Here is a 12650-nt window from a genome sequence, read left to right as displayed (position 1 = left end):
ATTTGTTATATACACAGTATATGTATGTGTTTAGTTTTGTTATATCAAGTTAGGCCAAATGAGGCTTTTTACATATTTAGTCAAATTCATTTTTTTTTATTCTAAAACTTAAACGCTCCAGTCATCATTTTTTATTATTGCATGAAAAACATTTGAAACGATATCGTTAAAAATTGCATCTTTTTGCTTTCTAAATTAAAGGAAGTAATTAACAACAGATGCAATATAGTTTAATCAGTAAAAATCTAAGAGATTGCACCTCAAATGTTTTTTAGTAGTTAATCCAGTATAATTGCATTTTTCATTTAAACGTTATAGTGTAACGTTTATTAATCATGTAAAAATATAAATAAATGATGTCATATGTAATCATTTTTATAAACATATATGAACAAGAATGATCTACTCAATATACCAAGACAACAGCTCAAGAAAGAAACAGTTAGGAACTGTTGTATATTTTTGTCTTTTTCCATCAGTGTCCACTAAATTCGACAGTTGATAGTGGAATCAGATCCCCGCAGTATGACTCTCTCCCAGATGTACTTCAGCTGCTGATGTTCAGTTCCTCCTGAGGTTTTTCTATGGCCTCTGCCATGAGTTTGCATGCAGGCTTGTGTTTGGGCCAGTGTTTCACCTGACACTCTCTACAGAGAAATTACAGACAAACAGAATTATTAACAATTAACAAAAAAAATATTTTTCACTTACAGGGTTAAATCTGAAAAAGTGCATCATTTTGGCCCATGTGTTGTTATACCTGTTGCAATACCACTCTCCCTGACAGCGGGAGCAGCGTTTAGCGCCCACTCTTCCACATGCTCCACACTTGGGTTTCTCTGGGATTAGATTCTCCATCACATCTAGATTATATGTTTGAGCCAACCTGATCAGAAGGGTGCAAATAAACAGTATACATGCATACTGTTAAACTGATACGTTTTATAAGTTCTACCCTAATGAAAAACATTTCCAGATTAGAGACATCACATCTCACCTGCTAGCTTGCTCTCTTAATTCACTTTCAGAGGGGTTGAAAACATGTGTCACTTGGTGTTTAGCAATGGCTTTCCACTTGCTGCTATTCTCCGTTACAATATCATTCCATATCTCTGGCACCTAAATTAATCAAAATTAAGTTTATTTGAAATAAAAAAAAATATTTAGCAATATTATAAATGTATATACTGTCACTTTTGATCATTTTATTATATGCAAATATTATCTACTTTTAAAAAATAAAATTGTTACTGACCCCACACTTTTGAATGGTAGTGTATATGTGTGTTTGCTATAATACCTGCTCCAAGATGAGATCTTTTTTAGGGGCCGCTGGATCTGTGAGAGCGAGATGACTGAGAAAATGCCTGAGATCAAGTAGATTCGGTAGCTGATCTATAACAACGTCTGTCAGAAACCCTCGAAGCTGCATTGAAAGAATATTAATGATTTATCACTGATAAATAAGATATGGTGTCACAGAACACTGATCGATTGCTCCGTGTAAAGTCTTACCTTTAAGAGCTGTGTTTTGTTAAAGCTATTGAAATCGTATTTCCTCTGGCAGTCTGGTTTGAGGAGCAGGTTCAGTAAAGCCATCCACACCTGGCCGTCGTGTTTACTCAGCTTTAGCTGATCTTCAGGCAGGACGGGTCTCCACTTCCCCTCGGTGTATTTCTCCAGTGTTCCTACACCAGAGAAAAAGACTAGACTATGCAGTCAAAAATGATACTCTTTTCCCTTTTCTAATGTAAGTCTATGGAGGTGTTTGAACAGATTTAAGCATGCTTTCATAGAAATTATAAAAAATAATAATTCCAGCATGCTATTGAGAACATGAATTTCATAAATAAAATATTGTACCACTTCCTGATAAACGTGCTACTCATGGAAACAGTTAATATACTCCTATGTGACAGTAAAGCTGTTATGTTCAGCTTTCTTTTTCACGATGTGTTCTCAGTGTGTCTGATTAATGATTGCATTCACCTGTTCTGTTAATTATCTTGTCAGTTCTCCCTCTAGTATTTATATTGGACAATATAACACGTGCTTAAAATACAGTACAGCTGAGAGACTAACCTCTGTTCCAGGGGCAATTTTCCACCAATTGTACCAGCACACAGGGCATATTATGAGTGCACAGCATCCTCGAGAGCACACTCACACTCAAACTACATTAAAAGAGGATGTTTCAACATTCAGTACTAGGCATTTGTTTTTAAAGATTTGTTTTTGAATTTATGTTTTATGTGCAGCGTGTAAAGGAATAGAATATGAAATGCATGACCATGATCATCCAAGATGAGGATGAGGAGTTAGTTTCTTCATCACATTTGGAGAAATGTAGCATTGCATCACTTGCTCACCAATGGGTGCACTGCAGTGAATGGGTGCTGTCAGAATGAGAGTCCAAACAGCTGATAAAAACAACACATAATCCACACACCACTCCAGTGCATCAGTTAGCATCATTGCTGCACATTTCTAAGAAACATCCATCATTGAACTGTTTTTAATTTCAAACCATTATTTCTGGCCTAAATACTAGAAAGCATTATTATGGAGCCCATAATCCATAATAACGCATCCTCCAATAAAAATCTCACTCCTCGATTGTCCTCCCACATCAAAAATAAAACCCACATATTTGTTCAGAACTGTTTTAGACTGTTTTCACTTGTAAACAGAGCTTGATCTGTGCATATATATCCCTCCTGATTCAGACAACACAACATTTTCACTAGAAAAAGCAATATTATGAATAGAGAACTTGTTATTTAGCTGAAAGTTAAATGGTTTGAAGCCAACAGTGCTTTTCACCTCACAAGATGTTTAACTGATGGACTGAAGTTGTGTGGATTAGTTGTTGGACTCTCATTCTGACGGCACCCATTCACTGCAGAGGATCAAATGTTGAGCAAGTGATTTAAAGCTACATTTATGTTTAAATACCTCTCAATGTGATCGGTGATGGAGCACAATACTGACAGAGCCTTGACAGAGATTTCAAACTCTAACATGTCACTTTGTCTTTGCAGGTCCTGCAGGAAACAGTGTACAAGTTTTGGTAAGTATAAAGTAAATGATGCTAATGAATCAATGCTGTAAAGTGTTCTTCACTTGTAAAGATGTTGTGTCTGACTGCTGTGTGTGTGTAACTCGGTCCTCCGTCAGGATCTGTCCAGAAACAGAGCGTCCTGCCAGGAGTGTGAGTTTACGATGACAGTAATCCAGTAAATCAAGTACACTATCACCAGCAGCCTCGCTGGACTCCTGCATGTGTAACACACACATCAACATTTAGCCATTTTTATATTGCTGTCAAATTAGAATGAAGGCTTAGTTTTTCGATCATCTACTTTTGCTGCATTTGTTTTTTTGAAATCACACATTCAGATAAAAACAAACCAATTTCTCCGTGAAGATGCACTAACCTTGTGGTACATGATTGTTTCCAGCAGGTTTATGATGGTAGCTTCATGGTGGATCTGGAATTAGGAGAGAATGCAATGACCCGAAGAGTCTGAAGGAGAATTTATTTAAATAATAGCCTGGCATGGTTTGGAAAGCCTGGTCATTTGAAGCTGAGGCCACTTACCACCATGTAGAGAAGAAATGTGCTTTTTGTATTAAAGTCCTGGAGTTTGCAAATTATGGGAAACACTTTATGTTTCCAGATTTCTGTGAGTATCATTGCATGCACCAGTGTGGGTATCTGGAAGAAGCCCAACAAAAAAATCTGCTTTTTTACAACACTTTTTTTTTTTTTTTTTTTTTTTTTACTATGATTGCATTTCTTTGATAAAAAAAAAAAAAAAAAAAAATCCACTGTCCTCATTTGTAAGTTGCTTTGGATAAAAAGCGTCTGCTAAATTAATAAATGTAAATGTAAATACAGTGAAACAGTTTTCCATTTAAATGCATTAAAATTAGTTTATTATAGTAGTGATAAAAACCAGAATATTTATTTATTTATTTTTGTGGAAACCAAAAAAACTTTTTTTAAGGATTCTTTAATTAATAGAATTGCAAAAATAACAGTATTTGAAACTGAAATCCTTCGTAAAATTATAAACGTCTATACTGTCTCTTGTCATCAATTGTAATGCGACCTAAGTTGCTGAATAAAATAGTGAACGTTACCTTTCCAAGAGAAACAAAGAGGTCTTTTATGAATTCCTCCTGATTGGCACTGGCATTCAGAATAGCTTGCATATTCAGCTTCTCGATGTACTCATGCTGGCGAAACCACCTTAAAAAAAAAAGAAGAAAAAAAAAAGAACAATCGTTATAATTTAGAATAGATGAACCTCTTTAATAGATATTCAGGTAACTTACCTTTGGCTTCCGATGTCTCGCAATGCCATCTTCTCCAGACTCTGAATATAACCTTCGGCTTCTCCGTGCAGAAGAACTGAATCCATCGCTTTTAAACGTCCTCGACTGTGAAACGTAAAAGTTTAATGTTTTCGTCTGCGCTTTATACTAATTCAACAAACGGTGCGATAACACTTCCTGTTTCGTCACTATGGTTACAGGTAAACACTGAGAGCGGAAGTGACGAGCTCTAATTACACTGACGCTGACCGGTTCTCTGAATTATAAAAAAAAAAAAAAAAAAAAAAAAGGTTCTCTGGATTATATATATAAAGCGAACATTACATTATTCAGTATATACATCCCCTAGATGTAAATTTTGACATCTAAAAGTTACTCCGTGAAGAATTCTGCATTTCTAACAAAATGAAAGAGGTAAATTTAAAAATTTTGCATAATGTTTATCATGTTGTCAATCTTGTCAATTTATATATTTTTTCAGTTTATATACACACACACACACACACACACACACACACACACACACACACACACACACACATATATATATATATATATATATATATATATATATATATATATATATATATATATATATATATATTGCATTGTACATTTTTTATTCATAAATCCAAATTTCTCAATACTTTACCTAGATTAGATGTCTTCCTTGCAGAGATTTTGCTTATTGTTAAATATCTTAGACACATTGATAATAATAAGAATACAAAGTTAATTAAGGCTTCTTATGATATTATACTTAAATAAATATTTTCCTGTCTTTATTTTTTATTTTTTGTTGTTGTTTTTCATTGTATGTCAATGCAGTGCTATTTTGTATTTGCATTTATTTTGTCTTGCAATAAAAAATTAATAAAAAAGGTTCTTTGAATGATAGATTTCCAAGAGAGAGATGGTGAAAAATTGTAAATCAATGCAAACATTTAGGAATTACACTAATATGTTTTCTTTAGTGTTAGCTTGTTATTCAGAGGCCCTACTGCTGAGGTTTCACTATAGCCCAAAAAATGTGTGTAAACACATTCTCAAAAATTCTTGATCAAACCTACCTTTTAAAATGCCATTTATTTGTAATATATTTTTTACATCTACATATATAATTTTAATAACATTTTTAATGTTGTAGTTGGTGTTTTTTAAAAGTTTTACTGCTAGAAAATGATAAAATGAAGGAAAGCAGGATTTAAATGTGATATATATCGACATCCTGAGATTTCTGAAGGTCCTGTGTTTGTGTGTGTGTGTGCCTTGAGTTATATTGAGTTTATATTGTCTGAGTTGATTTGAGAGCAGTATTGTGAAGCACATATATGCACAAAACTTCTATACACACTGTCTTTTAATCTACCAATGTGATTTCTAAATGTTAACATACCTGATCTCTGCAGTAGCTAAAAGTAAAGGCTTACAAATGAAAATTCCCCATGACTCCTCATAAACCGTGTCAGAAGAGAACTTGTTGTACTTCACGTAAACCAGATGTTAGCCGCATTGGTTGAAGCTGACAAAACAAATGGGTTCCAGGTGAATTACTCTCCTTGTCTCTTCCCCTGAAACTAAAACGTCTTTCACATCAATAGTCAATAGCCCACTTCTGTTAGCATGTATAATTATATAATGAAGACCATGAATGTAACCACACCCATGACCTTCCCCTCAAACCATCAACACATACTCAAAGAAGAAATGAAAGAACTCAAAACACAATTTTATGCTTTGGTGGCTAATTCATAGGAACTCTTACATAAGATCTAATTAAAAAAAAATTGTATGGTCTGCTTAAGTTTGAGTTTTTTTTCGCACAATGTGATTTTGTACAAATTCATGCAAAATAAAAAAAAGCAATGTTCTCCCACGAGACTGGGTTGCAAATGTCATGCCTCACAAAACTAGACTGTGCTTTTCTTTTTCACACTCATGCACTCTCAAAATCACTTACACACCGATCACATATACACTAAATTGCTCATACACACACACACACACACACACACTTCTCCAAAGATTCCTACAATTAGTTCTTTCAGGCAGCTCTTTACTGGAGACTAGAGGCCCACCAGACTCGAAGGATGTGTGCAGTCTGCTCTGCTCAAAGACCCCTTTGTGGGACTTGTATTTATAAAGCCAGCCTGCGCCTTCAACACCTTCTGCTCAGTCTCTTCTACACCTCCATCATGAGAGCCGAATGCAGTGCCACTGTCCTTCTGCTCTGTTTCATTTGGGCCATCAATGCTCAGGCTCAGAACAGCAGTATCCAGGCGATCAGCATCAACCACATCGAAAGCACCCAAAACAGTCGACAGCAGCAGCAGCCGAAAGGAAGCATCTGGGATGAGCCCATTCGTTTCAACAGTAAAGCAAAAGATAGCTGCGTCATGGTGATCTCCAGCCAGACCAACTTCACCAAGCTGCGTGTCTCCTGCAAGAGCAAGGGGAAGTCATACTGGTGCGATTTCCTGGGCAAACCTAACCTCTGCAGAGCGTACAACAGCAACCCTCGACACTACTTCACTCAGATCATGTGGGACATGAGGAAGCTGCCGAACGCCTGCCAGGGACCACAGGTTTACAAGCCACACATGTGCCGCTCTGCTTCGGATGAGATCCAAATGGCGTTTCATGCCTCTTGGCCCAAAATCTCCATCCCCAAACTCACCCAAGCTTCTCAGAACCAGCAAAAGCAACAGCAGCAGGTCAAGTCCAGCATCACGCCTACCAAACCACCCGGGCAAAAACAGCAGCCTAAACCCCAACAACCAGCCAAACCAGCCTCCAAACCAGCCAAGCCTGCCGTTTCCAAGCCTGTTTCACCACGTAAACCTGTAAAGAGCATCACAGCGAGACCCACCGTGGCGGAGGAGAGTCAAGCAACCAAGATGGCAGAGGAATACTGCTGGAAGAGTCTCCAGGGCGTCTGCACATACTTCATTAACTGGTTCCAGAATTAATTCATCAAAACCTCTGGTAAGCACGTCATTTTTTTGTGAATTACCAATCAGTGCTTATGTGGAAACTAACTCTAAATCATGTGTAAGAAAGATCTGCTCCTCTATCTGAGTGTAGCGTAAAAACAAACAAACAAACAAACACAAACTAGCACAACATCACTCTGATGTTCAAACTGCAGGTATTTTACATAAAACTAACTCCTGTAAGTGTTAATTTTGGCTTGAGGACTAGTACAAGACTAGTTTAGCGTATTCAGGAGATGAAAGACTGAAATTCAGAAGCTGCTTTACACCCATGTCAAATACCTGCCTAACTAAATGTGAACAGGGTTTTTATGTTACACCTCCACACTTTAACAAAATAGCTCAAATCAAATGATTTCTATCCATTAGTGTTCACATTATTATCTTTTGATCCATTTTCTCCTCTCTGTAGGTTAACAGTGTCAGAGACTTTCAGATTGTCTGACAACCGGCCAAGTGTTTCCTCCAGAGACCAGGGCTCTCTCTTATCCTCTGTGTGTGTGTGTGTGTGTGTGCGCGGAAATGTGGTTATGACTGGTTTTGTGTGATTTTCCATGCAAGTAAATGTACATGCAGGAACAACAGGAATGAAAGAAAGAAATTGTAACATGTTTCTTAATTAAAATATTTCATATTTCTTAATTCTCTGTGTATGGTGTCTGAACACAATCAGTTTTAATTGTATTTATTTATTTTTTATTTTTTATTTTGCTTGCTTTCTGGTCTCAAGAATCTCATGTTCTCAAATTAATCTCACACATTAATTTACATCTAATTTATTTTCAGAAACCAATTATAATTTGATTTCTGGAATGTGCTTGCTTCTGAAATCTGAAGCAAGGTTTCTAAAAAAATTTATATTAATAAACAAAAATCCAAAGTTATTATATATGATCAGAAATCTGTAGATGACAAAAATATGTGGTTCCAAACCTAACAGAAAACAAGTATGATTTTTGTTCAACACCTACACGTCAGAGCACATCAACACCACTAGGGGGCAATATATCATCTCATTTAAAAATACTCAAATTAAATCGTTACAAAACTAAACAGTTAAACTGACTTCCACTGTAAGGACAAAAACTACAATAAAAGTCAATGGGAACCAAAACTGTTTGATAACCGATATTCTTCAATATATCTTCTGGTGATTCAGCAGAAGAAAGATATTGGAATAACATAAGGACATATTTTTTTCAGTGGACCATAGTTAATCTGCTGTAGCAGGGGCTAATGGGGCCATAGCCCTAGAGCTACAAAGACAGACTGGAATTTTTAAATGTCACACTGCCATGCCTTTTTATATATAGTGTATTCTATAAGTTCTCTGCAAACATTTAACCAAAAGAAATAAGAATGCATGTATTTGTATTACAAAGAGCTCAAATCCCTCTAGATCCCTGTAATCAAAGAGTTATGTTCTGAATATGTGCCAAACATGAACACACCCTACAGACACAACTCATGCATGTTGCACTGTATTTTCTGCCTTAAATTCCCCATAGCTTCTTAAGGCTCAAGTCCCACTTCATTAATTCTTATAATACTATATCATTTAGTACTGTCACTAATATTATTATTTTAAAAAAATTATCTGTTTAACATAGAAAATTTGCAAACACCTGGAAACTCACAGTCCAGTCCCTTTCTATGAAACAGGTCATAGTAATCACAAAGCAGATTCATGAGCCTGATTCTCCACCAGACACATTTAAAAGCAGTTTCTGTAAAAAAAAATTAAAAAATAATACAAACTTAGCTTTATCATTGTGTGAGATCATTTCATGAGTGATGGCCAACGCTAGTCTTAGTTGTAACAACAAAGACATTTTTCGTGATTGTAATAGTTTCACTTTAACACTTGATCCCTTGGTAAATAAGTAATGAAAATGAACAAGGAAATTGGACTTCCATGGATGACTCATTGTTCATAACTCAAACAAAACTCCAAAGACTTGGTGTAAAATAAGTGTTATTTAATACCATTTTATATATATATATATATATATATATATATATATATATATATATATATATATATATATATATATATATATTGGTTAAAAGCACCTGCTAAATGAATAAATGTAAATATATATATATATATATATATATATATATATACAGTAATCAGCATGCAGTATGAAGTGGATAAAAATCTTTCATCAAAGTTGTTGTCTTGGGACAACTGATGAACTTTTTGGATCCACTTCAAATGTTGACTACTAAATACATATACATATAAAACCATCGCACAAACACCTATATTTATATGAAGACTATATATAAATATACAATATCCAGCGTTCTGTCTTTCTGTACCCCATTTCTAACTGCCTTCCCCTCAAAAGTGACCTAAATTTATTAAGCTCCAGTTAACGTTCCTCAAGTAGATTGCACAACACACTTTAAGAAGATAAATACATGGTCTATGCACTACTGTAAGTATAATACTTATTTTACAATAATTGTGTGCGAATGCAAATGCTAAAAGTTAATAAACAGTTAATAAAGCATATTAAACTGATATAGGAAGGTAGGGATAGAGTGGCGGTTCAGCGATGAAATTAGGCCAGAAAGACAATGACAGGGACCCCTCACCCCTACCACATGAGTGCACACTCACAATGGCCCATTAACAAAGCATTTTTACACACCAGGACATTGTACACAAGCATAATGGTGTTACGTTTATGCAGCCCTATGTCTAATCCTGTACATGGAATTAAGGAACAGGTTTTGGTCTTGTGAGGCCACAGGAACCTCTCTTACTTCTGCTGCTGCAGTCTCTGTCTGTGTCCTCCTCAACCATTTACCCATTCAGATACAGTGTATTTAAATCAGATTTACCTTGCTCTCAGCTCGACCTGAGCCCTTTTTTTGTTTTATTTATTTATTTATTTTTTAACTGAAGTGCATGAGCTCAGATCAGTCAGGCCTTTGATCAATCAGTTCCAAAGAGAAAAGAATACAAACGTGCTATACTTTAAATAAACAAGTAAAAAAATAAAAATAAAAAGATTGAAAGAAATAATATTGAAAAGCAATTTTTGTAGGCTGGGCATTTTGGACTAGGGACACAATATTAGCTAAAGGATTTCAAAGGGTTAAAAAACCTCAGGCCCATGACAGCAAATGTAATTCCTATCTTTTATTTCAGCCCCCTCTAAAAATGCAAATATATGAATGACGCAGGCAGTGGATTCCTGCATATGCAGGAGCTCATTAAAGGGTTTCCTCCTGTTTGAGAATCTGATTGTCCAGTAGTAAGTGGGTGTGTCACTTTACATATAAATACCTCGAGTGAGTTCATCTTGACGTAAACTGGTCAAGGAATCTCTTCACCCATCTCTCCTCCTAACTCTTATCGGTAAGATCAATTAACTTTCTGGTGTAAATCAAAGTAGTTTTGAACTTATAAGAAGAGTCTAGCTATATCTATAATACTATTAACTATTACCCTATTGCATCTTTTGAAAGGTAAAAAATGATCATGTTTAATCTCATAATTAATTTGTTTCAGATCGTTGCGTCACTGAAGGAAATGTCTCTCCGTGGGACTGTTGTGCTCCTGCTGCTCCTGTGTCTTTCTCAGCTCATCTTCGCTGCTGACAGCATTAGAGAAGCGAGGAGCAAAGGAAAGAGGCTGGGGAGCCGAGTTGATAAGAACATTTCCGTACACAAAGGAAAGTTTATTATCAAGGACAAGGCGAAGTGCTCGTGGGTGGCGCGCGGAGAGGACATCTACACCATGACTGTTAGATGTAAGCCTAGAAACGAGGATGGATTCAGCTGTAAATACACTGCCAAGCCCTCGACGTGCACCGAATATGGGTCTAATCCTAAAGGTTATTGGAAACAGATAGGCAGATCTGTCGCAATACAGAAGACACTTTGCGCGGATGCACGCGCACTGATTCGCACGGGCATGTGTAAGCGTGCGCCGCTGGCCGCGCATTTCAAACTTACGGAAATTTCACAAGAGAAACCCCCCACAGAGAAAACACCGACGACCACGAGCACGAAGCTCCAGTGCACGGAGAGGACTGACCACAGCGAGGTCGCCAAAGAGATGTGCGGAGATTCCTGGGCGAGTCTCTGCGCGTTTGTCTTTACTATAGTCCAGAGCGGAGACTGCTGAGCATGTGTGTGTGCATACGTGTGCCGGTACTTTAGTGATTGCATACTACTGATAGTTCTGTTTAAGATGTAAAGCATCACGTATTTTGTTGAAAACACACACACACACACACACACACACACACAAATGCACTGGAAGGTGGATCAAGATGAACACACCACTTGTAGTTTTTGCCTTGACCATAGTGGCACAAACTTTAATCTTAACACGTTTATTCAAAGCGTAAACAGTTTTTTAATGTTGGTATTTCATTGGAGAATAGTGAGATGTCTATTTATGTTATGTTGGATATACATTTTTTTATTTATATTTATTAAAAAGGCATTTGAGAGACTTACACAAAGTAAATTAGTGTATTGCTTTTATTTTGAAGTGAGAAGTTTGGGTAGACCCTTTTATTTCTCATAATAATAATAATAATAAATTGGATGATGCTCCATCCTCACTATCATTTTCATAATCATCTCGTTTTCATATCCATGTTAAACATTTTCAGCAAATGTAATTATTTCCTTCAGTCTGCTGTAAAATACATGACACCTGTTGTATTGCATTGTATGTATTTATGACATGCAAAATAAATATTTTTATGTATCTGTGTTGAGAAGTATCACCCTGGTCTTGTGAAATGATCAAAAGATATTTCATTGCAATATAAGCTTGATTTAAAAAAAAAAAAACAGCTTTGAGCTTTTATTTTTTGGGGTTTAACCATAAGAACCTTGCTTTTCCTGGAAAGCTTTTGAGGAAGTTGTCAGAACCTAATACTCTAAAAACCCTTCTCACACACTCACTCACTTTCATTGTCTGTGGAGCAGCGGAAAAGATAAGGTAACCACAGATTCAAAACACGTCTCTCTCTCTCTCTCTCTCTCTCTCTCTGTGTGTGTGTGTGTGTGTGTGTGTGTGTACTGGTATTCCCTCTGTAACAAATATTTCCACAAGGACAGTAATACCAGTAAATTTTTGACCTTGTGGGGAAATTTTTAGAAATAATTTTTTTTGGTCCTCATGATGAAAACAGCTTATAAATCATACAGAATACATACAAAGTGTTTTGAAAATCTAATAAACCTGTAGTTTTGTGTGAGAGGTAGGTTTAGGGTAAGGGGAGAGAACATACAGTTTGTACAGTATAAAAACCAATATGCCTTAGGAATGAACCCATAAAA

General features: G+C 36.0%; 3 protein-coding genes across 3 annotated transcripts; 2 read left to right on the top strand and 1 right to left on the bottom strand.

The window, feature by feature from the left end:
• Window positions 1-530: 530 nt before the first annotated feature.
• On the bottom strand, window positions 531-4427 carry LOC113092515 (zinc finger MYND domain-containing protein 10-like). The gene is made up of 12 exons (XM_026258483.1): window positions 4342-4427; window positions 4147-4255; window positions 3602-3718; window positions 3438-3491; window positions 3124-3276; window positions 2956-3044; window positions 2083-2174; window positions 1516-1688; window positions 1301-1426; window positions 998-1119; window positions 761-886; window positions 531-647 (listed from the first exon to the last, which is right to left on the bottom strand). The coding sequence occupies exons 1-12, from the start codon at window positions 4425-4427 to the stop codon at window positions 548-550; spliced, it is 1347 nt and encodes a 448-aa protein (XP_026114268.1). The 3' UTR covers window positions 531-547.
• A 2003-nt stretch (window positions 4428-6430) lies between these two features.
• LOC113091641 (fibroblast growth factor-binding protein 2-like) lies at window positions 6431-7903 on the top strand. Its single transcript, XM_026257565.1, has 2 exons — window positions 6431-7326; window positions 7747-7903. Exon 1 carries the CDS (start codon window positions 6432-6434, stop codon window positions 7308-7310), a length of 879 nt encoding a protein of 292 aa, XP_026113350.1. The 5' UTR covers window position 6431; the 3' UTR covers window positions 7311-7326; window positions 7747-7903.
• A 2723-nt stretch (window positions 7904-10626) lies between these two features.
• On the top strand, window positions 10627-12085 carry LOC113090706 (fibroblast growth factor-binding protein 1-like). Its single transcript, XM_026256540.1, has 2 exons — window positions 10627-10707; window positions 10861-12085. Exon 2 carries the CDS (start codon window positions 10882-10884, stop codon window positions 11476-11478), a length of 597 nt encoding a protein of 198 aa, XP_026112325.1. The 5' UTR covers window positions 10627-10707; window positions 10861-10881; the 3' UTR covers window positions 11479-12085.
• Window positions 12086-12650: the final 565 nt, after the last annotated feature.

Source organism: Carassius auratus, chromosome 1 (assembly GCF_003368295.1).
Source record: "Carassius auratus strain Wakin chromosome 1, ASM336829v1, whole genome shotgun sequence".
Lineage (NCBI taxonomy): Eukaryota > Metazoa > Chordata > Actinopteri > Cypriniformes > Cyprinidae > Carassius > Carassius auratus.
This window is presented reverse-complemented; position numbering and strand designations above follow the sequence as displayed.

Bases quoted from the DNA above. Each gene is read 5' to 3' on its own strand.
- LOC113092515 (XM_026258483.1), bottom strand. From the start codon at position 4,427: ATGGATTCAGTTCTTCTGCACGGAGAAGCCGAAGGTTATATTCAGAGT. The intron at 3,045-3,123 runs GTGAAGAACACT...TGTTTCCTGCAG, and splicing joins CAGACACAACATCTTTACAA to GACCTGCAAAGACAAAGTGA. The intron at 648-760 runs GTATAACAACAC...ATTTCTCTGTAG, and splicing joins GGAGAGTGGTATTGCAACAG to AGAGTGTCAGGTGAAACACT.
- LOC113091641 (XM_026257565.1), top strand. From the start codon at position 6,432: ATGTGTGCAGTCTGCTCTGCTCAAAGACCCCTTTGTGGGACTTGTATT.
- LOC113090706 (XM_026256540.1), top strand. From the start codon at position 10,882: ATGTCTCTCCGTGGGACTGTTGTGCTCCTGCTGCTCCTGTGTCTTTCT.